This window comes from Bubalus bubalis, chromosome 3, assembly GCF_019923935.1.
Source record: "Bubalus bubalis isolate 160015118507 breed Murrah chromosome 3, NDDB_SH_1, whole genome shotgun sequence".
NCBI classification, from domain to species: Eukaryota; Metazoa; Chordata; class Mammalia; order Artiodactyla; family Bovidae; genus Bubalus; species Bubalus bubalis.
In genome coordinates this window covers 10675079-10699716 of record NC_059159.1, presented here as the reverse complement: position 1 = coordinate 10699716, position 24638 = coordinate 10675079, and the positions used below count along the sequence as shown (strand labels likewise).

The 24638-nt window shown below is 51.7% G+C and overlaps 1 protein-coding gene across 8 annotated transcripts in view; it reads left to right on the top strand.

Moving 5' to 3' along the window:
* Nucleotides 1–23557, top strand: part of TBC1D16 (TBC1 domain family member 16) — an 86435-nt gene extending 62878 nt beyond the window's left edge. For 4 of the 8 annotated variants that reach the window (XM_044938642.2, XM_044938647.2, XM_044938641.2 and 1 more), the window contains 10 exons: nucleotides 7563–7724; nucleotides 8782–8929; nucleotides 9471–9602; nucleotides 9819–9983; nucleotides 10522–10670; nucleotides 11292–11426; nucleotides 12176–12362; nucleotides 14386–14565; nucleotides 17115–17261; nucleotides 18101–23557. In XM_044938642.2, the coding sequence (XP_044794577.1) occupies nucleotides 7563–7724; nucleotides 8782–8929; nucleotides 9471–9602; nucleotides 9819–9983; nucleotides 10522–10670; nucleotides 11292–11426; nucleotides 12176–12362; nucleotides 14386–14565; nucleotides 17115–17261; nucleotides 18101–18349 (1654 nt within the window). In that variant the 3' untranslated portion in view covers nucleotides 18350–23557. Of the gene's footprint in view, nucleotides 1–7562; nucleotides 7725–8781; nucleotides 8930–9470; nucleotides 9603–9815; nucleotides 9984–10521; nucleotides 10671–11291; nucleotides 11427–12175; nucleotides 12363–14385; nucleotides 14566–17114; nucleotides 17262–18100 lie in introns of all 8 variants that reach the window. The other 4 variants (XM_044938645.2, XM_044938643.2, XM_025279648.3 and 1 more) reach the window with 4 other exon arrangements.
* The last annotated feature ends 1081 nt before the right edge of the window (nucleotides 23558–24638 follow it).

Genomic DNA, 24638 nt, shown 5'->3' with positions numbered 1-24638 from the left:
AATTTGAGCTTTGGATGAGCCATGCCTGGTCCATCCCTGCTCTGCCATTTACCACCTGTGACATTTGAGGATGATGGTCCTGGTCTCAGTCTTCTTAGCTATAAAATGGAGTTAATAATATCTCCTTCATAGTGTTAGTATGAGAAAATCTTTAAAGCAATCAGCAGAGCTCCTGGCACATAAGAAACCTCAAATAAATGGTAACCGAGATAATGATTGGTTATTGATACCTGACTTTTTCCTTTTTTTCTTTTCAAAATTATCCTTATTGGTTTTACAATATAAAGGTTAATATGGACTGTTTAAAAAAAGATGGAAGATCAACTTATTATTTCTGAGTATCGAAATGATACATTATTCTTTTTAGAAAATATGTAAGATAAAGAACAAGATAAAAACAAACTATAATGCCACCTAGAGATGATTTTTATTGTCATTTTGGTGTGGTTTTCTATTTATCTATTTAATGTAGATATAAAATATTTATAAATATACATTATATACAAAACTATGTTGTATCATATTTCATATAATTTTCACCCTACTTTCTTGATTCAACATAATAGTATTTTCTTTCATTATTAAATACTTTAATAAAATGTTTCATACTAGCTTAATGGCATTGTATCATATGCATGTGCCACAATATATTAAAATATCCCTGGGACTTCCCTGGTGGTCCAGTGGCTAAGACTCCACACTCCTAATGCAGGGGACCAGTTAGGGAACTAGATCCCAGATGCCACACCTGAGAGTTCACATGCTGCAAATAAAAAAAACCCATAAATAAATAAAATATTTTTAAAAGCTTAAAAAAATAAAATATTCATTATTGTTAGAAATCTGGTAATCATATTGAGTATTGATATTTTTTACAACTTTATTGAACTATAATTGAGTTACAATAGCTGCATATATTTAAAGTGCACAGTTTGCTGAGTTTTGACATATGTGTACACATTGTGGTTTCCGTTTCCATTTCTCTTGTGATCAATAATGTCTGATGCTTATTTGCCACCTTATTTGGCGAAGTGTCTTTTCAAATCTTTTGGCAATTTTAAACTTGTGTTGTTTGTTTTCTTTTTACTGGGCTTTGAAGGATCTTTATATATTCTGAATATAAATCCTTCATCAGTTATATATCTTACAAATATCTTTTCCCAGTCTCTGGCTTGACTCTTTTATTTTTTTAACAATGCCTTTCAAAGAGCAGTTTTTCATTCTAATGAAGTCCAATTTTCACTTTTTTCTTTTATATATCATGCTTTTGGTATCACATCTAAGAAATTTATCTAACAGCACTCTTGAATTTTAAGAGTTCCTCATACATATTCTGAATATAAGTCTTTTATTGGATATGTGTGTCATGAATATTTTCTCCCAGGCTGTGAGATGCATTTTTGTTTTCTTTAATGATGTAATTTGAAGAAAAGAGTTTTCAGTTATCTAATCTATTATTTATTTTATGTTTTGTGCTTTTTGTTTTTTAAGAAAACAGCCTATTCTAAGGTCACAAAAAGTATTCTTTTATGGATTCTTTTAGAAGTTTTACAGTCTTGAGTATTATATCTAGGTCTGTGATCTATTTTGAGTTCATTTTTGTTTATAACATGAAGAAAGTGTTGATGTTAATTTTTTCATATATTCAGATATCCAGTTGATTTAACAACATTAGTTGAAAAACTGTTCTTTTCTCCATTGAATTGTTTTTGCATTTTTGTCTAGTTTTTTTTTAGTCGATTATATTTGCCTATTTCTGGGCTCTCTATTTTTTTCCATTAATTAAAAAATGTGCTCTTTAACCAATACCAAACTACACTGATTATTGTAGTTTTTAATAAGTCCTCCAACTTTCTCCTCTTTTTAGAGTTGTTTTGCTTATTCTAGGACTTTTGTATTTCCATATGAATTTTAGAGTCAGCTTGCCAATTTCTACCCAGAAAATTCTTCTGGAATTTTGATTGGAATTGTGTTGAATCTGTAGATCTATTTGGCAAGATTATCATCTTTACAATGTGACCATTTCAATCTATGGACATGGTATATCTCTTCATTCATTTAGTTTTCCTTTACTTTCTCTCAGCAAGGTTTTGTGTTTTTCAGTGTAAAGGTCTTGAATGTCATTTGTTGCACTTATTCTAAATATTTTATATGGGCTTTTGCTACTGTAAGTGGAATTTTTTATTTATTACATTTTCCAGTTATGTGTTACTAGTCTTTAATAATGCAATTAATTTTTGTATAATAACCTTTTATTTTTTTAACTCTGTTAAATTCACTGATTAGTTCTGAGTTGTTTTGTAAATTCCATGGGAATTTTTTCATGTAAACAATTATATCATCTGCAAATGGGGAGTTTTACTTCTTCTTCTCCAATATTTATGAGATTCGGTTTCTTTTCTGTCTCTTACAGAGCATAGAACCTCCCAATCATAGGGGGAAAAAATTCAGTCCCCTACCATTGAGTGTGATGTGAACTGTAGAATGTCTGCAGGTGCCCTCTATCAGTTTGAGATGTCCTTCAATTCCTAGTTTGCTGACAGCTTTTCTTCTGAATGAGCATTGGACTTTCCTCAGAGGCTTTTTTGTGTCTATTCACATTAAGTGTTTTTTGTAGGTAACTATGGCTGTTTTCTTAGGTTCAATACCTGGAAATGAAAGTAAAGGGTCAAAATAAATAAACATTTTTAAGGCTTTTGCATTAGATATCCAAACTGCCATTGAGAGAAATTTGGCTGGCATACAGTGCCCCCAGCCATGTAAGAGTACTTTCCCAAATCCTTACCTACACTATATTTTATAACCTTTTAATTATTGCCAACTTCATAGACCTCCCCCTAAATTGTATCTTGCTTCCATTTGCCTTTATTCATTACTCTGAATATGAAAATGTTATTGGTTATTTGTGTTTATTCTCTAGTGATTGTTTTTTCATGTCCTTTTGCCATTTTTTTTTTCCTGTTGGGCACTCATTTTTAAAATTTTTACATACCTTTTTTCATACTAAGGATATTAACCCTTATCATATATATGTCTCAGTTTGTTCTTTGGCTTTTCATTTTTTTAAACAGATTTTATTTTTTAGAGCAGTTTTAGATTCATAACAAAATTACAAGGAAAGTACAAAGATTTCCCATATGCCCCCTGCCCCAACAACGTGCAAAGCCTCCCCATGACCAACATCCCCACAAGAGTGGTATGTTCGTTACATTTATAACAGTGACGCATCATTACCCCCCAGTTTACATTAGGATTCATTTGGTGTTGTGCACTCCATGGGTTTTAACAAATGTATAATGACATGTATCCACCTGTATAATATCACACAGAGTAGCTTCACTGCCCTAAAATTTTTCTGTGCTCCACCTGGTCACTCCTTCACAGTCCCAATCTTTGACAGCCATTGATTCTTTTACTACTATCTACATAGTTTTGCTTTTTCCAGAATGTCATAGAGTTGGAATCATGTAGTATGTCCCCTTTTCAGATTTACTTCTCTCACTTTCCTCCATACCTTTTTCATGGCTTGATAGCTCATTTCTTTTTCTTGCTGAATAATATTCCATCATCTGGATGTACTGGTTTGTTTATCCATTTATCTGCCAAAGGATATCTTGGTTGCTTCCAAGTTCTGGCAATTATGAGGGGCCACCAAAGGGCGGCATTAATTTCAGCCTCCCTCCCCCAGTTCTCCCCACCTCTACTCCACATGCACACAGCACGATTTCCAAAATCTCATGCACTTCCCAAGGCGCTGTGTCCTGTGCACCCCATGGGACAGGCTAAGGTTTACGGAAACCAGATCCAGGATGGACACTCACTCTGGCAGAGTCCAGGGTGAAGGCTTCTGCTCCCTCACTGTGGTGGAAAGACTAGGGCCCTGAGGGGAGGAACCCTGGAAAGAGGGCCCTTCACACACCTTCCGGGAGCAACTTGCCTCTAGGCAAAAGTCTGCTTAAACCCTTTTACAACTCCTGCGGGGGAAATTATTTGCATTAATTAATTGACTAATTAATTCCAGGCACTATACTTGGAACCTACAGCTGGGGTTCCATTGACATACTGTTCAACTGACTCAAAAGGCTTAGGAGGAACAAAAACAAGAGCCAACTTAGAAGTTTGGATATTTAAAAATGTTAGAGTCTGGCCACAATGTCTCTTTGACCTTGACAACCACAATTCAATAATTTTGGAGGAAGGGAATTCCCAGGCAATGGTTAGGACTATGCTTCCACGTCAGGGGGCCTGGGTTGGATCCCTGGTTGGGGAACTAAGATCCCACATGCCTCGAGGTACAGCCAAAAAAAAAAAAAACCCAAAATAATAATTTTGGAGGTTTCTTCCCTCCTGCTTGAGCTTTTTCTGAAAACAGACACTTTCCATATGTATCAGTCATCTATGGCCCTATAATGGAGGACTCCAAAACTTAGCATTTTTAAACCACTGCATTTAATTTGTTCACAGTTCTTCTGGCTGGACTGGGCCAAGTCTCACCATTCTACTGGGTGCTCTGGGGCTTTCTCGGCAGCTGTCACCAACTAGGGGCTCAGCCAGGTACAGGGTCTGTCATGGCCTCTGTCCATGAGGTTTGGAGACTGTGGTGCTGTGAGCTGGGTTTCTCTCTCCTTGTGGTCACTCATTTGTACCTGCGCTTCCTCTCATGGTGGTAGGAGTGTGCCAAGAGGGAGCATGCAGAAGCCTCTTGAGGCCAGGCTCTGGAGCTCATAGGATGTCACTCACACCATATCCTATGGATTAAAGCCACTCAAAAGACCAGCTCAGACTCAGAGGTGGAGGAATGGACACCACCCTAGGAATCTGAGGCCATATTTAAACTCCCAACTCTGTGCCTGACATTGCTGTGATTATCAGGTAGACAACACATCTGCTATATTTTGCGATGACAGAGTTGACTTTTCTTTTTCATTTCTGTTTTTGCATGTTGGTGATCCTCAGAAAGAAAATTCTGTATTTCTTAGAGTTTAGCATCTTCTAGTTGTGCCTATAAAACAGTTTTAACTTCTAACATATTGAGAATTATTGCCCTAAATAAATCTTCGTTATAATTTTAATGTACCACACATAATAATTTTATTAACAAGCCAGGTTATATGCAGCACATATGAATATTCCTAAAACCAAAGGGCTTTGCATGTATAAAAAGACAAAAAAATAAAAATTATACATATTTCAAATTTCCCAAGATTTTATTTCCATTTTTTTTCTATGACTTTAAAATTCCCAGACATTTAAAATTTCATCCCAGGCATGGGTATTAAATCTCTGTGTCATGTGCCAGGCCTGTACTGGGAGCTGGAGGTGCAGAACAGCAAATGAGATACAGCCCTTAACCCCATGGCAATGGATCTTGAGGCAGAAACAGATGTGGCCCTTGGTGACCTAGATGACTGTACGGACATCTGTTACGACAGGCCCAAAATAACGAGAACCAAGGCTTCCATCAACTTTGCTCCAGTTTGAATGGTGGAACCCCAGCTGTAGGTCCCAACACAAGGTCTTGAATTAATCAATCAATCAATTAATTAATGCAAATAATTTCCCCCGCAGGAGTTGTAAAAGGGTTCAGGCAGACTTCTGCCTGGGGGCAAGTTGCTACAGGAAGGTGTTGTGGGGTGAGGGCCCTCTCTCTGGGGCTCCTTCCCCTCAGGGCCTCAATCCTTCCACCACAGCAGGGGAGCAGTAGCTTCAGCCAGGACTCTGCCAGAGCCGGTGTCCATCCTGGATCTGGTTTCTGCAAACCATGGCCTGCCCTGTGGGGTGAGCAGCACGCAGCATGTTGGGAAGAGCATGTAGATTTTAGAGGATCATGCTGTGTGTATGTGTGTGGAGTGGCGGTGGGGAGGGCTGGGGGAGGGGGGGCTGGAAATAATGCCACCCTTTAGTGGCCCCTCTCTGGCTGGGCTTGGAGGTGAGCCCGGATGGGCCGGCCCAGTCGGGAAGCATGCCAAGCACATGCTCTCTGGCCACTGCGGCCTCATTGTTCAATAAGCAGATTATGAAATGCTGCGAGAAGCGGCTTGGTGGGGGGCTGTCTTCAGCCCTGCGGCCTGCCTTGTTTTGCAAACAATCATTGCATAGTGCAGCCCGGTCAGGGTCCCCTCAGGAGGACAGGGAATCCCTCAGCCTTTTTGGGTCTGAGTTTGTCGTGTGGCCGCGTGCTTCAGCTTGTCTGCCTTCCTCCCCATCTGGCTGTCTGTCTTCACCTGAGTCTGTTTCCTGGGAGACCCCAGGTGCCCCTCAGAAATGGGGGGACTTGGCTCCACCCACCTCCTTAGGCAAGTAGAGAAGAACAGCACACCAGGCCCAGTGCTGTTCTAGAAGCAGCAAAGGTTCTAAGGCCAGTCTTCCTCTTTGAGGAAGTTCCGAATTAGACAGATGGTGCGTGAACAATCTCGGGTAGCTTCCTTGGGAGACCTGGTGCCCGTCTGAGGAAGAGGTGCCTTCAGATTAATTGCCTCCGACACTTTTATGTTCTTGGTTTAAACAGGAAAAGCGGGATAAAGCGACTGTAGTCTTAGCTCTGCAGGATGAACCGATGTTTGCCTTTACTCTGACTATATTTTAGCAGTCATCTGCTAGAGTTTACTATGAAATCTCAAGAGACATCATTTTACCTGCAGTGTAGCTGATTCCATGAAATAAAATATTTTGCAACCAAGGGTCCAAATAAAACAATGAAGTTTTTAAAGAGGCAGAATAAAAGAATGATGTGGTATTGCTGAACTTTGAACTGAGAAGCCATCGAATACCCTGGTAAAGATGTATGCCACAAAGCTTGGGTTCAAATCCCAGCTCTACCACCTGCTAACTGTGTGACCTTGGACAAGTTACTTAACCTTTCTGAGCCTTAGTTCCTGTTCTGTACAATGGGGATAATAACCACTCATTTCCTAGGATTATTGTGAAGATTATATGTGATAAAAAGCACAGGGCTAGTAGTTAACACAGAGCCAGGCTCAACTAAGTGTTTACTGGTAGTATTAATAGGATTGCAGCCGAAATGTTTCCTTATGGAACCAATATTTTTTCAGGAAAATACTGAACCAGTGTGAACCCAAATGGAAGCCCCATGCTGTCTAAAATGGTCATGAAACAAGCTTCTTTTAGCAAGCCTTGAAAACCAGGGTGCCCAGCACCAAGCGCTGTTCATTCTACTAGAAGGCCTTTTATTATCTTCACTTTGCAAAGGAGGAAACAAACGTTCAGAGAGGCTTGCTAACTTCCCCCAGGGTCACACAGCAAGGGCTCAAACCCAGTCAGTAGGACCTCAGCTGTCATTATGACAGCCTAGTGCCTTTACAGAGGTAGGACAGAATTTGGTCACAAAAGTGCTTTCCCATCCCCATTAAAGTACCTGTGATGGGATTCATTCATTCATTCATCCATGGATGTTCATGGAGAACCTCTCTGCACGATGTGCTCCGGTATGTCTCTGAGCAGACACACATGTTTAAACGGTTTCCCCAAGCCCTCCCTGCCTGCCCTTCCCCCCATGACTGCACGACAGACACGTGTAGTCCTCACATGACTTGCTCCACCAGCTCCCCCTCCAGCGTGGATGCCCACCTGCAGTTCCCGGACGGCAGCGGCCTCCTACAGCCCCAGCGCTGGGATGAGCCGCAGAGGGCCGGCGCCCTGGAGCAGATCTGTGGTGTGTTCCGAGTGGATTTGGGCCAGATGCGCTCCCTCCGCCTCTTCTTCAGGTGAGGCCCTCTTGGCCATGTCCAGGAAGCTGCCTGTGCGCCTGCCGTGTCCCCGGGGGGCCATGCTTGGGTCTAGGAGCCTGACATTCCCAACTATCTGCTTCCCATCATCACTAGTGCCCTGTAGGCAGTGCCCCACAATGGCTGCCCCGCAGGAGCTGGGTCTGGGTAGCTCCCAAACTCTTTCCTCTGCCTTCAGCGTGATGGTAGCAGCTGTTGCTTGCGCTCTGGTTTGGGGGAAGATGACAAACTAGGGCTACACAGAGAGCAGTGGCTGCAGGGAGCTCCCAGTCACCCAGAGGCCCAACAGCTCAGTGCATACTCAGGATAGGCTATGGCTTTCTAGAGGGAGGCACTATTTTCTTCATGATGGGGGACCATCCCTTTCAGTTCCCCACCTAATGGCTACCTCATGTCTCTCTTCCTGAAAGCTGCAGGACAGCACCAGCCAAAGACCAGTGCTTCAAAGAAGCAATTGTGCCTCTGGGGGCATTCCCAGACCCAAAGCCCCATCCTGCCTTTCAGGGAAGGGCAGTCAAGGTCGGGCGATGGTCCTGAGGCACATATAGTGAATTTCCCTGGAGGATTTTCCCAGAGTGACTTCTGTGCTAGATGGAAAGCCCACTGGAGGGGAGTCCCTTAGTGCCTACCCATCTGGGTTCCGAATCTGATTTCATGTCAGGGCATCCACCCCTAGGAGATGGATGATATGATATCATGATATCTCCATGGTATCCAGGACAGAAGGGAGGATGTGACCTGGCCGGCAGGGGTGGGGACTGAAGGCTGCTCTGGCAGATCTCCCGGTGGGGGGGAGGACAGTCCCACCTGGGACCTCCCCAAGAGGGAGCTGCTTTGCCTTCTTCAGCAAAGAGGGTGATGGCTTTGGTGAGGGCATAATTCTGTCTGCTTCCCGCCAGCAGCCAAACTCCTGGGGGACTTTCTGTTTCCTGCCTCTGAGGTCGAGTGATAGCGGCCTCTGATTATACTTGGAAATAAAAACCCATGTTTACATATTCATGGGTCTGTTTTCTTCCCCCCTCCAATGGCCGCTCAGCGATGAGGCCTGCACCAGTGGCCAGCTGGTCGTCGCCAGTCGGGAAAGCCAGTACAAAGTGTTCCACTTCCACCACGGTGGCCTGGACAAGCTGCCTGACGTGCTTCAGCAGTGGAAATACTGCGCGGAGACGCACCTCAAAGACCAGGTAGCTAGGGAGGGGGGAATGGGTGCTGCCTCACCCCTCCCTTTCCCTTCCAACCCAGACCAGAACACCCACTCTCTCCCTTGGAGTCCCAGGCCTCAAAGGTGTGACCCGTGGTCGCTGGGGGCAAACGGAGCAGCAACTTTGGGTTTAAAACATGTGCCCAGGCTTCTGGTAAAGGCAGTACTCCACACTTGAAAAATCATGTTTTGACAAGGCTTCCTGCCATATTTTCCTCAATCTACATACAAATGTAATAAGAGCTCTTTAATTATCTGTTTAAGATAGTGTATGTGCTTATTAGAAACGGGCTGACTTTAAAATTCCTTTCCTTCCCACAGAGCCTCCTGCTGGCTTCCCTTATTACAGTAGCATGGCTTTTTTTTCCCCCTACATTGAACAACCTTTGATTTTTGAATTAAATGTCAGCTGCAGTTTTGCCCTGGATCCGTGACTGCCCGTGGAGACAACCTGACAGGCGGGCTCCCCGCTCGCAGAACAGCCATCCCTTTGTATGTGGCCAATCACATGTAATTTATTGCAGGCCCTCCCGGCAGAGGGAAGTTGGCCGTCCCAGGCATTAATTCCGTCTTTGCGGCGGGGCCGGAGGGAGAGTGGAGGGGAGAGGCGGTCGGTGGGAGTGGGCCGGGAGCCGGGAGCGCGAGGGGGGACCATGGTAAGCGGACGGTATTTTCATTTTAATTGCGTCTAATTACACTTGCCATTTAGGGGTTTGTATGCGGGGGAGAGGCCTCCCCCTCCTTTCAGAAGAGGGGAGAGGGGGGAGGCGTTTACATCCCGCGAAGAGCGCGGGCTGGCTTCGAAAGCCGAGCGTCTGAGCCACTGTTCCACACCCCCGCCCCCCCGCCCCGACGGTCCTCGCGTCCAGCAGGTCGCCGACGAAAAGACGTGTATGCAGTTCTCCATCCGGCGTCCAAAGCTGCCGTCTTCCGAGACGCACCCCGAGGAGAGCATGTACCGACGGCTAGACGTGGCGGCCTGGCTCCGCCACCTGAATGCGCTGGGCCAAGTGGAAGAGGAGTACAAGCTCCGCAAGGTGAGGCCCGGCGTGCCCGCGGGCCCGGCGGCTTCGAGGCCAGGGGTCGGGGCCGCGCCCACGGGCCGCCGCCTCCGGCCGGGTTTCCGGGGCGCGGGGGGTGGAGGCGGGCGGTCGGTCAGCTGACGCCGGCGGCTGTGTGAACGCGCCCGATAGAGCGATCAAAGCCGCTGCGATGAAAAAGCAACCTCCGGAGCGGGTTCGGGGTACCCCGCGACAGCGTGTATAGAAGAGCTCGCAGCCCGCGCCCGCGATTCCAAAACCGGGATTAAGGCCCTGACGTGAGAACGACAGGTTAATCTGAGCGCCGCACCAGGGGGGGGCATTGACATTGAAATGAGCCTGGTTTGTGTCCTGTATGGGAATGGGGGGCCGGCATTTTCCCCTTCTAAACATGTGCAAATTGCAGCGATCTGAATCAAGGCATCAGTTGTCAAGAAGGCGCAGCAAAGCCACCAAAACACAGATCTCCGGGGATTTGGGGGTGCTTTGAGCGGTCTTGCTTTGGCCCCTCCCCAACTTTTGCCGCTTCCTCCAGGCCATTTTCTTCGGCGGCATTGATGTGTCAATCCGAGGGGAGGTCTGGCCCTTCCTGCTGCGTTATTACAGCCACGAGTCGACGTCGGAGGAAAGGGAGGCGCTGCGGGTGCAGAAGAGAAAGGAATACGCCGAGATCCAGCAGAAAAGGTGACCGCGGCGCCCGACCGGGGCCCCCCTCGAACCGCGGAGGGGAAACCCCCGCCCCCCCCCCCTCCGGAGCCGCGGAGGGAAATGCCATTTGGAAAGGCAATTTGAGGTGCAATTCAGCATTGATAATATGTTCCGTGACCCATAGTTTCCTTGGAAAATGGGTCTCCCAGGACCGTGAGCGATGGGTCTGGATAAGTGCAGTCATTAGCCCCGCACCCGGCCCCGGGACTGGCTCTCTTTAGCTCGCATGTCAAGGTTTTAGAATTCTTTTTCAACATACTTAACGAGGCGCTGACATCCCACCACTGAACGCCGGGGTGGCAGCGGGGCGGGGGTCGAGGGGAGGGCAGCTGGGAACTGGGATTGCTGAGGTCTGTTGGGCCTCCCTGACCCTGTAGTTTCGGTGAGCTCTCCCCCAGAAGCTGGGACCGGTGAGACCGAGTTAATTTGGGAAAGCCTTGTGCCCAACGCCCCTACCTTGCCCAGAGTAAGTGGCAGCTGGAGGGTTGGCCAGCGACCCCAGTTCCCATCTTCGAGCAGGGCGGGAAGGGGCGCCCCTGGTGGCCTGGAGCGGGTGGGACGCTTGCTGACCTCCCAACGGGCTCTGCTCCGTGCCAGGCTCTCCATGACCCCTGAAGAGCACAGAGCTTTCTGGCGGAACGTGCAGTTCACCGTGGACAAGGATGTGGTTCGGACAGATAGGAGCAACCAGTTCTTCCGAGGCGAAGGCAATCCCAATGTGGAGAGCATGAGGTACTGCCTCCCCGGCCAGCAGGGCTCCTTTCCAACTGGGTTTCACTCCCATCTGCCGCCCCGGAGCCTCACCTCACCCCTCAGGTCTCAGCTGACCCTCTGGGAAGTGGACCAGCCGCAGAAGCTTCTGCAGGGTTCAAGGATCTTTCTTCTAAGCTCAGTGCCCCAGAATCAGAGAGTCCTTAGCTATTTCAGGCAATGTCAATGGGCCCCTTATTGTCCTAGTGACCCAGGGAAGGCCTGGAAGCCCCTCCCAAAGGTACCAGCAAAGGCCCCGCCCTCTGGGCATCCACCAAGCCAGTTGCTTGGCCCACACCAGCTGTGAACCCGCCTCCCCCGAGTGTCTCCCTCTCCCATTGGGTGGTCCTCTGGGAGATCAAGCCACACAGGGGCTGAGGCTGGCATCTTTGACATTCTGTTGCCTCCTGGCAAATAATTGCACAAAATTAGCAGCCCATAAAAAAAAGTCCCTGCCAGCCCACCCTTTGTCACAGGCAGTCGATCATTAAGAAAATCAGACCCACATTCCTCCTTGCTCTGCTCTAGAGAATTGGGGCTGGTGAGTGCCTAAGTGCAGGCCCTTACCTTCCCCAAGCTCTGGAGATGATCCCAGGAGCTACTCTCTTTCCTCTAAGATCAAGGTGAAGCACGGGGGCCTGGAGAGCCCAGAGTCTCCAGCCCGGGGTTCTACTGGCCTGGACACTAGCCACTCTCCACTGACCTCCCTGCTCTCTGCACTGCATCTCCAGGAGGATCCTGCTGAACTATGCGGTGTACAACCCAGCCATCGGCTACTCCCAGGGCATGTCGGACCTGGTGGCGCCCATCCTGGCTGAGGTCCTAGACGAGTCGGACACCTTCTGGTGCTTTGTGGGTCTGATGCAGAACACAATCTTTGTCAGCTCTCCTCGGGACGAGGACATGGAAAAACAGCTGGTGAGGCTCTCAGATGTGTGTGGCTTGGCTGTTGTGGGCCACCAAGCAGCGGGAAAGCCAAGGTGGGCCTTGCTGATGGACTATGGGGGGCTTAGCCCTGGGCTCATGGACTAGGGCCAGCTCCCCCACGAGGGACACATGCTGTTCCCAGGTCCCAGGACACATGCTGCCATCCCCACCTCACACTCCTGCAGTCCAGAGGCTCCTCACGTGGCCTCCCTCCTCCCTGCATGTGGCATCCTAACCCAGGTTCCCTGGGGGGAAGGGGTCACCATCACACTTGGCCCTGTGCTTTATAAAACGTGTTCTTAGGTGCATCTGGGTCCCCCATAGGGGACATAGCCAGGGTTTCTAGGGATGGGAATCGGAGGGGCTCTTGAAGCCGCCCTGAGGCCCACTAGATAGTCATCACAACCCCACCTCGAGGGCAGCAGGCCTGTTGTGCCCAGGCAGCTCTCCTCCCACCATGACCCCTGCTAACCTACACAGACCAGACAGCACTGAAAATTGGGAGTGAGGAGGCAAAACTGGGTAAGGTGGGGCCAGGAGTGCCCACTCTTTGTGCACACCAATCACCTGTTAGGACGTGGTCTTGGGTCCCCAGTCTGAGAGATTCTCAGCCTGGAAGCTGATGGTGCACGGGCAGGATGCTGAGTGTGCTAGGGAGTGATACAGAAAGAGCTCTGGTGATAGAGAGGGAACCAAGACAGCAGTCCCAATGTCTCCTTGGGCCAGGCTGACTCCACGGCACACGGGGTCTGGCCATGAACATTGCCAGGGCTGCCAAGACTTGGCTGAGCAGGGATTTTTGGGCAGTGACACTGGGTGGCCCAGTCAGGTTGGTGGCTCACATGCAGTGAGGGTCGAGCTGAATGGAGGGCCTCGAATGCCAGACCAAGGAGCACTCCTGTCGACTAGCCATTAGGAAGCTGATGAAGACTGTGGATAGGAGAGCAGGATGCAGCAGGGGGATTGGAGGAAAGGGAGCCAGGAGCAGGGAGGTGGGAAGGGAAGGGGCACCAGAGCAGGGGCGGGGGGCACCCATGAGGGAGGGAGGAGGGGGGTCAGTGCCTGCCTGGATTTGTTGACCCTGCTGTGGGCCACTAGGTGAAGAAACTGGCCAGTCTGGAAGGATCCTCAGAATCCGTTTCCGTGCCACCCCAGTGGCTGTCTCAAGTAGGAACAATGGGCTGTTTGTGTGGGAAGGGGCCTGTGAGTCACCAAGACCCCCCCCCCCTTAGGATCCCCCGGCTGCGATCTCAGCCGAGCCTGCCCACTCCCCACTCTCTGTGTCGGCCCTGTGATGTCAGGTTTCCACAGTACCTGGGGAGGCAATTACGGGCTCTGACGTGATTCGCTGCTGACGGCTCTGCAGCACATGGCCCCGTGACTCGTTAGCTGCTGGAGATCGATTTTACAACGGTGCTGGTGAAGTCAGCAGCCCAAGCCAGGCGCTGCCAGAAATAGCCTTAATCTGGTCCCACGTCACTGGGTGGTGACCTGAAGTGCAGAAATCAAACCTCTCGGGGTTCAGAAATGTCCCCTCTCTGCTCTGAATCAGCTATGGGAGATGATGAATCTAGGTAATCGGAGTGGAAGGTGGTTGAGTGGGTGCGGGGGAGGCGGTGTTGTCAAAAGGATTCTTTGCTCGACATCTCAGGAAGGAGGGGGCATCAGAAACAGCCCATGTGGTGCCTGAGAGCCAGGGGTCTTCCTAGCCTCAGACCTGCCACCCGCCTCCTGGGCCACAGCAGGTTGCTCTTGCTGTCCCTTGCAACAGCCTCCGGAACAGTCCAAAATCTGGGCTAAACTGACCAAGACAGATGTGAGTCAGACTTCCAGTGACAGAACAGAATAAGTGGGTGCAGACCCATGAAGCAAATAGAGACCTCACGTGTGGCACACCTGGTCTGAGGGTGGGGGAGCCCGACGAGGAAGGGCCTCGGTGGGAGTGGGCTTCTAGGGCCAGGCAGGCAGGCCTGCTCGGGTCTGGGGAGCTCATTCATCTTGGCCTCGCCCCCAGCTGTACCTGCGGGAGCTGCTGCGGCTGACCCACACACGCTTCTACCAGCACCTGGTCTCGCTGGGCGAGGACGGCTTGCAAATGCTCTTCTGCCACCGCTGGCTCCTGCTGTGCTTCAAGCGGGAGTTTCCCGAGGCCGAGGCACTGCGGATCTGGGAAGCCTGCTGGGCCCACTACCAGGTGAGCCAGGCGGGCACGCCTGGCATATGAGCAGGGCAGGATGCCCGCATAACCAGGCACCTCCTCTGGGGTCCCCTTGCTCCACCATGCCTGGACCCCCACAGACCGCATTCAGCCCCTCACATGGCAACTGCCTTCTAGTCCCACGTGGCCAGCCTCCGACCCTCAACTCGCCTCCCAAGTAACTGAAATCGATGCAAATTGCCCACTGACTGCACTCATTACCACGTTCTGGGGCTGAGCACGCTCCTGTCACAACCAATCAGCATGAAAGACATTGCGGGACAAGCAGGACGCTGGTGCCCACATGCTGGACCCAGCGCCCACCCGCCTGCCCCACTCGGGATGGCTCAGGGAAAGGGCCCTGAGATCCTGCTTCCCTGCCAGCCCCTCTGAGAGCCCGGGCACCGCCCACTGTTGCCTCGCAGGGACGTGATTTCCCCTTGCCATCCTTCATTATCAGCATCTCCTCAACAAATTCCCCTGAGAGCCTCTCGCTGGCCCTGTCACACGGCTTTAACGCCCAAATTAGCAACAAGCAGGCCATGTTAAAGGATAGGCAAGTCTCTCTGAATCCATCAGCCTTAAAAAAAAAAAAAAATAGTATTGACGCATCCAAGAGGTGGCCAGGACCGTTTCTGCAAGAGCGGCCTTCATCCTTCCTACGGCAGCTGGCGCAGCTTGGATTAGACAAACCTTGCTGATAGATGTGCACGCCCACCAGCCCTCAGAAATGTGCATCAGCGTCTGCCCTCCTTACTAGTGTTGAAGAAGGATTATGTCTGATAGAAGTGAGTCTGAAGAAGCCTGCTGCTGGTGCCATGGGCTGTTTTGTATTCATCCATCCTCGCCCACCTCCTCCTGCTCCCTCCCGGCCCAGGTCTGGGCTGCATTTCCTGTGTGGATTAGCCTGCTCCGTGTGTACTGCAGGGTGGAATCTAGGAAGCACTGGCAAGGATGGTCCAAAACACTGGATCACATTTAAAAGAAAAAAAAAATTGTGTCCGCTTTGCACAAAGCCTCATTGCATCTTTTCTAGCAGCAAATTTGCCACCTTCGGGACATCACATTTAGGCTAATGTTACATGTGAACCCAGAGCATCACCCAACAGATGGGGCCATTTCTCAGGCTAAATTTAGCCTCATTTGGCCCCACCCCTTGATCAAATTAGTGGCAGGAGGTTGAGGCGGGGGATAGTAGGATGGTGGTAGTGGGGGTAGGCTAATTCATTAGAGTGAGCTCTGGCGGGAGGTGGGGGGTGGTCACTACCAGCTGGTTTAACTTTAAAGTGTCCCCAGAGTGTGAAGGGCTCTGTTTTATTCATTTATTATACTTCCAGTTTGCCCTCGGGGGATGGGCTCTCCCTGGGCCTGGTCCAGTGAACTGGGGTTAGTCCAGTACTGCCGTCCAGGCCCCTTTAGAATGTGCCCCACCTTTTCTTCCCCATAATCCTCTCCCAGAGGAGCTGGACATGAATCTTCCTGAAACTCCTCTGCTGTGCCTCCCCACCCCACCCCACCAGCCCCAGCCGCAATTCAAATAGCTGCAGAAGGATCGTTCTGAGCCGCAGCAAGACTATTCCGGATTAATTCAGAGGAAGGGGCTGGGCGGTCTGGGAATGGCCTTTCCAGAGTGGGTGGTATGTGGGGTGTTTGCTGCCCGTAACCTCTGCCCGCACATCCAAGGCTCTGCCTGGCCCTGTTTGGGAAGGAACAGGGTTCTGTCTGGCTGGGTGGCCGACGTCAGGAGACTAAACACAGGCTTCCTGGTGGTCCTTGTCCTTCCTCTGCCCCCGGGAGCTAGTGTGACTCAAAGGCAGTGTGCCCTCAGAGCATCCGGGCCGGAGAGGACACAGGATGTACCCCGTGAGGACCAAGCGCCAGCATCCTGCTGCAGGCCCGGCCTTGCTGGGTAGCAAAATGTGAGGCAGCCTCCAGGGAAGGCAGCGGAGTCCTTGATGAGGCCTGAAATCTGGTTAAAGAGGGTGGGCTCATTGTAGGGAACTGTGGGGAGCTGCTGTGCTTGGCTCTGAGGCTCTCCTCCCCACTTTTCTTACCAAGAAACCTAAGTCATCTCTGGGGCACAAGTTGGGACATTTGGCCTCAAGGCAGGAGCACAATGACCAGTGGGTGCCGGAAAGTTCATCTTCCTTGATAGCATGTTCCACCACCCACTGGAGCGGGGTTCTGACTCACTGTCTCTCAAGACCCCAGAATGGGTAGTAGCCAGGCTTCAGAGGAGCATGTTCTTTGCCCATGTGCTGGAGAGGCTCCTAGAGGGCTCCCCAAAGGGGACCAGCTGCCTGTCAGTGACCAACGCCAGCATCGCCCTTTTGCGCATCACAGCAGTCTTTGGATGTAGGTGCTGATACTGGTCCATTTGCAGGTGGGGAAACTGAGGAGGCTGCTGGGCTTGCCCAGGGCCACACAAACCCAGACGGCCTCACCTGGGACCCCTTGACCCCATAGCTCTGCTTGTGGCCTCTACTGGCAGTCAGGACCTAGGGCTGGGTCAGGGGCCTTATCTGAACCCACTCTCTACCCCCCAGACAGATTACTTCCACCTTTTCATCTGCGTGGCCATCGTGGCCATCTACGGAGATGATGTCATTGAGCAGCAGCTGGCCACCGACCAGATGCTTCTGCACTTTGGAAACCTGGCCATGCACATGAATGGGGAGCTTGTTCTCAGGAAGGTGAGTGTGGCCCCCCCCCACATGCAGCCCTGCCCTCCCTTATACAGAGCCCCACCTCTACTTCCAGAGCTCCACCCCTACAGGGGCCCCTATAAGCTCCACCCCCCACATTTATAAATTCCTGCCCACATGCAGAGCCCGGCCCCCACCTTCCATCCTGGGAGCTCCCCACCAAGGTCAGAATGTCTGGCAGCTGCTCAGGGCGCCCATCAGGCTGACAAAAGAGGCCCCTCTCCTCATGGAAGGAGCAGATTACCCATTTTGACAGACAGGTCCTCCACTGTGAGGCACCTCACTCATAGTCCAGAGCTGGGAAAACTAAACAGGAGGCTTAGGGAGGGGAGGTGGCCAAACTTTCATCCAAGGTTAGTGGGATAAATGGGGCCTTTGCCACCTCCCTACTTCCCAGGCTCCTGCTGGAGACACCGCTTCTTAAAGCTTTCTGGTGTTTTCCAGGGGCAGCAAGGAGGGCCTGGGGTCAGGGGTGGAGTGGGCAGGAAGAGGGCTTGAAGAAGTCCTGCAGGGCAGAGAGGTGGAGCCATGGGGCCAGGCTGAGCCAGGGAGGGCCAGGGTGGGCCCTGTTCCACTTTTGGCTGCCCTGTTCACCTTCTATATGAAGACTGTTGGGGGAGCCGTCCTTGGGTCGAGCCGCATGGGAGCGCGGCTTGTGAAACTTTATAGCCCCTGCCTTCAGCTGGATCACGATGTCAAAAGGGATGAGGCAGGCAGAGCCCTGGCCCTGACCTGGCACAAGGAGCAACCTCGGGTGCTGACTATTGTTGCTCTTGGATCACTAGCTGCCCACTGTCCCTCATCACCACTGTCCTCTCTGTTTGCAGGCGAGGAGTTTGCTGTACCAGTTTCGCCTCTTGCCGCGGATCCCCTGTAGCTTGCACGACTTGTGCAAGCTGTGTGGGACTGGCATGTGGGACAGTGGTTACATGCCTGCCGTGGAGTGCACGGGCCAGCACCCAGGGTCGGAAAGCTGCCCGTACGGGGGCACCGTGGAGATGCCTTCCCCCAAGCCCCCCAGAGAAGGCAGGAAGGGCCCAAAGACGCCCCGAGAAGGCTTCAGTTTCCGCAGATAGGTTGGGCTCCCTGTGCTGGACAAGGGGTGAGGGGACCTCTGCCAGGTCCCAAGGATGGGGGAGGGGGTGGGGATGGGCATGGAGGGGACAGGATGGTAGAAATGGAAGGAAAATGCCCTTGAGCAACATGAAGGGAAACTTTTCATATTAAGGACAAAATTGGAGTCCGGAAGTGCCAGAAATAAAACCCACCAGCTGCCCAGAGAAAAGTTGGTTCCCCAAACAGCGGGACCAGGATGCACGACCACCCTACCTGGAGACGCAGGCTTGCTGGGTTCTCGTGTTGCCCACCTTTGATGGATCTCAACACACCCCAGGAGTTCTTCCAGTTTCATCAGCCACCAAAGGGTATTATTGCCAGGCACTGGGAAGGCAGAGACAGAGACAGAAGGAGAGAGACAACACTGGGGAGCCTAGAACAAGGGGGTCCCATCCAGGCCCAGAGACATCTTTGCAAGCTGGGCACACCCCCTCATCAGGCTTCATTCTTTGAATAAATCAAACAGACTCCACAGCTTCTCCAGCCACAGCTGCAAAGCTGATGTGAAGACATCTGCCAAAGAAAAAAAAAGGCCCCACTGATTTCAGGGTAGAGAGGTGTAAGAGCAGGAGGCTGGGGGCTTTCATACTGTCTGTTTCAACACCCAACCCTCTTGGTATGTGAAGGAATCTGCTGCCTGTGAGCCTGAGCACAGGCTGTTGAAGTGTCGGATTCTTCTCCCTTAGTTGAAGAATCGTCTACATTTGGCAATGTTGCAGGCCATTTTCACCAAATACTGCGACCAACTTGGGGTTGGATGGGTCGAGGTGTGTATGTGTGTGTGTGCACGCAAAATTCTCTGAAGGGAATCTGTAATGTTTGAGGGAAGGGGCACAATGTGAACTGACCAACAAGACAAAGGCAGCTGAAAGTGCCAGAAACACTCCCACTTCCCTGCGGGGTCTGCGTTCTGCCGTGACTGCCAGTCTTCTGTAAGTCAGCGTCTCCGGTGGTCACATGCGGGAGCGACCACAGTACAATAGCCGTCACTCAGGGCAACCCTGCTTTCTGTGTGGGAACCAGGTCTTCCCAGCACACTCTCCCTGCTCCCAGAGCCTCCCCAGTTGCTCCTTCTGGGGTTTAGAAGAGGACAGACAAGGACACGGGAAGCCGCCCTCTTGAACTGATAGGAACAAGGAGCCTGGAATCGTTCCTTGAATCCTCCTGAACATCCTTCTGGGGAGAAGAATCCTTGAAGTGCTGAGAGTCATCACAGAGACACAGCCCAACCAAGGCTTCTTCCTGCCCCCAGCTTTTCTCACTTAGAGTGGACGCTGCTGGATGGCGCCACTTTAAAAAGTTGTTTATCAACAGGAAAGAGGAAGTTATCAGCCTCTTCCCTTCTCAGCTTCTCTATGAGTCCATGTCCTCCAGTGGGCAGAAGACTGACACTGGGACTTCCAGGTTCCTGACACCTCGGTCCAAGAGCCTTTTGGGGAGACTGTCCTGGAGCCCCATCAGTGCCCAGATCTTGGGGTACCAACCATTATAGTCCAGCAGCAGGGTCCAGGCTGCATAGACTTCTCATCTGCTCAGCTTCTGGGAAAAGAGGATTGCCTTTCCATCCAGAGGATGGCTCCTGATCCGTTATGGAGGTGGCTTGAGTTACCAGGCACTATGTTGACCCTCCTCTAGAGACCACATCTCCATGAACAGGCGTATCAATTACCCATTGCCACAGTAATGCTGCATAACAAATAGCCCCCAAACATGGCGGCCTCAAATAGCATGCACTTAGCTAGCCCGTGAGTCTGTGGGGCAGCAGCTCTGGCTGGGTGGTTCTGGTCTGGGTTGGACTATTAAGTTCCAACAGGGTGCTCACACATGTAGAGGTGTGTAGAGGTCAGATGTGGCTCTGCTCCATGCCTCTTGCATCCTTCCCACAAGCCAGTCCCGGCCAAGGCAAAGGTGCAGAATCAGAAGTGTGTAGGCACCTTCCCAAGCCTTGACAGATGCTACCCCTGCTTACCATCCCATTGGCCAAAGCCAGTCACCTGGCCAGACTCAGCATCTAAGAGTAGGGAAATGGACCCTTGTCTGCAGTAAGAGAAGTCAGTGCCTAGGGGCTGGGGACTCAGGGAGAGGTGAGGAACCAGGCAGCTGGTAGGGAGCTGGAATTGGGAGTCTACCATTACTGCCACAAAATCCTGGTCTAGATAACACTGTTTTGGAACTCGCCTTTTACCAGGGGCATGACTTTCTACTGAAGGGACTGGAGATGCCTAAGTGGGGAAAGAGTGCTCCCCTCCCTTCCTCTGTAGCCAGAGTGCATCTGCACATTTTCTGATACCTTGTGCCTTTGGGCTGCTGTGTGGGGTGGAGGGAAGGGGGTCCTGTGTTCCCTCACTTTGAGGGTCCTGGGTGGAAAGCACTCATTCTGAACCTCCTGGCTCCCACAGCCCCTCACCCTCACAGCTCCCCAAAACCTTGTACCAAGTGCCACCCCCGCCTTCACTGCTCCCACCTCACACTCTGTGTGCTGGGCCGGGCCCCAGTGTAGTCTGGGCTTCGTGGAGCAGCCAGGACCTCAAAAAGCCGAAGACCTGGGTGTATGGGCTCTGTGAGGTCCCATTGCTCCGGAGGGATGGAGAAAGCCCGCCCTTATATGGCTCCCTTAATCTGGATGCAATTAGAGGAAACCAGCCAAAAACCCTGCGGCAGCTGTTGCCCCAGGATTATTCCCAGCCAGCAAAAGGCATTAGGGTGATAATTCAGTCATTAGACTTCTAGCCTTCCCACCACCAGAACGTGCAAATACGGGATAATCAGCCCGGCACGGCCATCTTCCGCGATGCTGCTTATTTAACCCATTTTTTTAAAATGACACTTAATGTTATTGGCTGGTGTGCGTGTGCACGCATACTTACAAGTTTCCCCACTGCTAATGTCTGTGCTGATGTTACCTGATGTCATCGGGGCCTCTGGGAAGAGAGGGCACCTTTGATGTACACATGCTGGCGAGGAAAGGGCAGAGGGGCACAGACTCACCAGCCCAGTGTGGGGTTCACCCCCCCAAGGAAGGGGAGACAATGGCAGGATGAAGCTGAGCCCAGGGAAGGTGGGAGATGCACAAGCTGGGGAAACAGTGGGATTGGGGTCTGATTAAGTGCAGAGGGGAGCAGTGTGCTATTCCAGAAGGTTCTGACTTAAGTCCCAGCAGGGAAGACTTGGAACTCACAAATCAAGGGAATCGGTGTTCTTGAGCCAATTAGAGAGGGAGGGATGGGCAGGCTGGGGAGGACCCGCCTCCAGCCCAGTCCACCTCTGCTGAGGAGGAGGGTCTGCAGTCTAGAAGGGCAGTTCCATTGGCAGCCTTGGGCTGGACGCTATCAGCAAGCAGCACTGTGTTGTCTTGATCGGACAGGACAGTGTCAGGCACGATGGAGGTTTATGAATCCAGGACCTTTGAGTTTTCTGTCAAAGCCTGCTGGGGGCAAACAGCTAGGATGAAGATGCTGGTCCTGGATTGAGGGCAGAAGTGGCTGGCAGAGGTCCCCCAGCTCTGACCTTTGATTAGGAAACGGGGCAAAATCTGTGAATGGTAGTCGGGGTTGGGGGGCCTCTGTGGCTCTCCCGGGTGTTTTGTGAGGTCCCTCTGAGCTCTCTCATCTGAGTCTTGTTTGGTAGAAATAGCTGGGAAGCAGCAGCCGCAAAGTGGGGTGGGAACCTGCTCAGGGCTGTGCCCTGGCCCTGCGGAAGCCTCCATCTCCTGTTTAGCCTCTCCTCCCCTGTGGAGGGAGACCGGGTGGTAGCAGGAGGACCTGGGTTCACCCTGCCGAGGGAAGGAAGCCTCTTCCAGTTTGTCTGCCCAGCAGAGGCCCCTAGAGGCTGCCCTGCCTCAGAGGAAGGAGGCGGAGTGTCCCCGGGAAATCCCACACACACGTGCAGGGGTGTGGCCAGCCTGGGAGCTGTGCCATGAACCCACAGCAAGGGGAGGGAGCCTGTGGGTCTGGCCTGAGCCTGGGCGCTTCCCCTGGAGATCCTGGGGAACCAGATGGCCCAGGATCTGATTAGCTTTGGATTTCTAAGCTGGGCTGCAAGGCCTTCCCTCTGAGTGAAAGCATTCTGTCCCCAGCCATCCTTGGCTCAGAAGAGGGACCTGCCCCCACAGTTGTGAAGCCTAAGGACAGGGCTCCACTACAGACGGAGAGCAGTGCTGTGCAGAAGGAAGACACTTACCTAGGGGTCAGGAACCTGGTTCCCATCCTGCCTCTGACCCTTTCCAGGTGCGTGACCTCCCCACTCTGAGCCTCGGTTCCCTCATCTGTAGAATGGGAACACTGCCTCTGGCTTAGCCCACCTCACAGGACTAGTGCGGGGACTCTCCAGGTGAAGGTGTCATGAAGATGGTTCCCCAGTCCCGGGGACTTCACCTGCCACTCAGGGAAGAGACCACTGACCTTGGCCTTGTAGCCTTGGCCGAGAGGTGGTGTGCTCCCAATCCGAGAGCTCACCCTGCTTCAGGAGTCAGCAAACCCCCTCCCTTCCACACGTCCACCTGACTGTGCGTCCCCAGCTAGGGGGACTCCTCTGTGCCTCTTCTGTGAAATTCACCCCATGCCACCTCACTCCTGCCACAGGGAAGACTCACCATGAGCCATGACCTTGGTGACCCCGAGAGACATGTCTGTGTGCAGCACGCCTGGCTCTGAATCAGGATGTGGTCCAGGCCTCGGGGTCCTCCCCTGGGGCTGTGAAACCCACTCGAGCCTGGGAGCGGGGAGGGGGCTGTGGCCCCCTGAGTCAGGCTGTAGAGACTGGAGAGGGATGTCCCTGGGCCTCTGGGGGGCAGGGCGGGCGTGCAGACAGGCTGCAGGCATCTGGCCATTAAACACATTGCGCTCAATTTCTAGGTAGGAAAGTACATTTCCAGTTGAGAGATCAAGTCACTTGGTCATCTTCTCTGTAGCACCTTGGGTTAGTCAGAGGGCAGGGTTTCCGTTGTCTTAGGGAAAGTTTAAAGAAATTTCCACCATTACCAGGAGATCACTGATGTCCGTGATAAGCAATTCGTTCTCTGTATTTTATTTTGTTTTTTAAATACGATCGCCTGCTGCCCCAGGCTCGAGACTGGCCACTCTGACCACTGGGGCCCCAGCCCCCACAGTGCTTCCGGCTCTCGTGGATCCCACTGCAAAGTAAATAAAATCATACTGACAACAAACATATGCTCTGCGGCTCCTCTAAGAGGTCTGACAAGGTTTGTTAGGTCCAAATGTGGCTGGCTGAAGAGGGCCCCCATGGAAGAATAAGGAGGGCCAGAGGGCTGGCCAGTGGCAGGCCCTGCTCTGGGGAACCTGGCCGGCGGCCCAGGGGTCCATCAAGCATCTGAAGGGGACAGGCACTTGGCCTGCTAGAGGGGAGGAGCTGCTTGCCTCCCTGATGGAGAGTTAGTGGGCAAGTGCCCATGAACCCCAGTAACTGGGGGCCCTGAGACCGGCCGCAGGACCTGGAAACACAGTGTTTTATTGAGATTTAGCTGCTAGGCCTCCAGTTTCAGGAAAAGCCAGAGTCTTGCATTTGTAAACTTTTTGCGGAGGCAAAGAAGATGAATTTGACCTTGTTAAGGGTGGGATTCAGGCATGGGGCTTCTCTCATCTCCATGCCCTGGAGCCCTACTGCAGGGAACATGCCCCAAGGATTACAAGGAGGTGAGCAAGGGGGCAGGGGCCCATCTGGTTCTGGAGCATGCTGGTGAGTTGCAGGCTCTGGGCCCCAACATAGTGCCTAAGGGCTTGCACATGTTTTCTTTGGTTTTCTATGTGCCTTTCGTCTTGCCTGAGAGGAGAGGAGGGCTTATGTGCTACCATCTGAACGTTGGCACCAAGGGTCTCGTGTCTTCAGGGTCTGTCTCACCCTCCACCCACCTGGCCTTGGCTGAGACCACAGAGAGCTTCATCACCCCTTCTCTGCAGACATACCCCTGCCTGAGGCTGGCTGACCACACAGCCAGGAGGGGCAGCAGGCCCGAGTGATGCTTCAGCTGCCGTGCATGGCCGGTGGCTCCACTTAGAGAAACCTTTACCTGTCCTTTGGGGGATGGGAGGTGCCACTTCTCCTGCATGTCCCATTCTAACCTGGGAGCTGAAGTCACAGCTGATGGCCGAGTGCAGACAGAGAGGGCGCTTGGAGTTCAGGGGCACCGACAGTCCAACCATCGCCACCCTCAAGGGCATGGCTGTAGGTCAGTTTGTCCTCAGAAAGGGATGGTCCCAAACCCACAAAGCAGCCATACAAGAGGCCCATTAT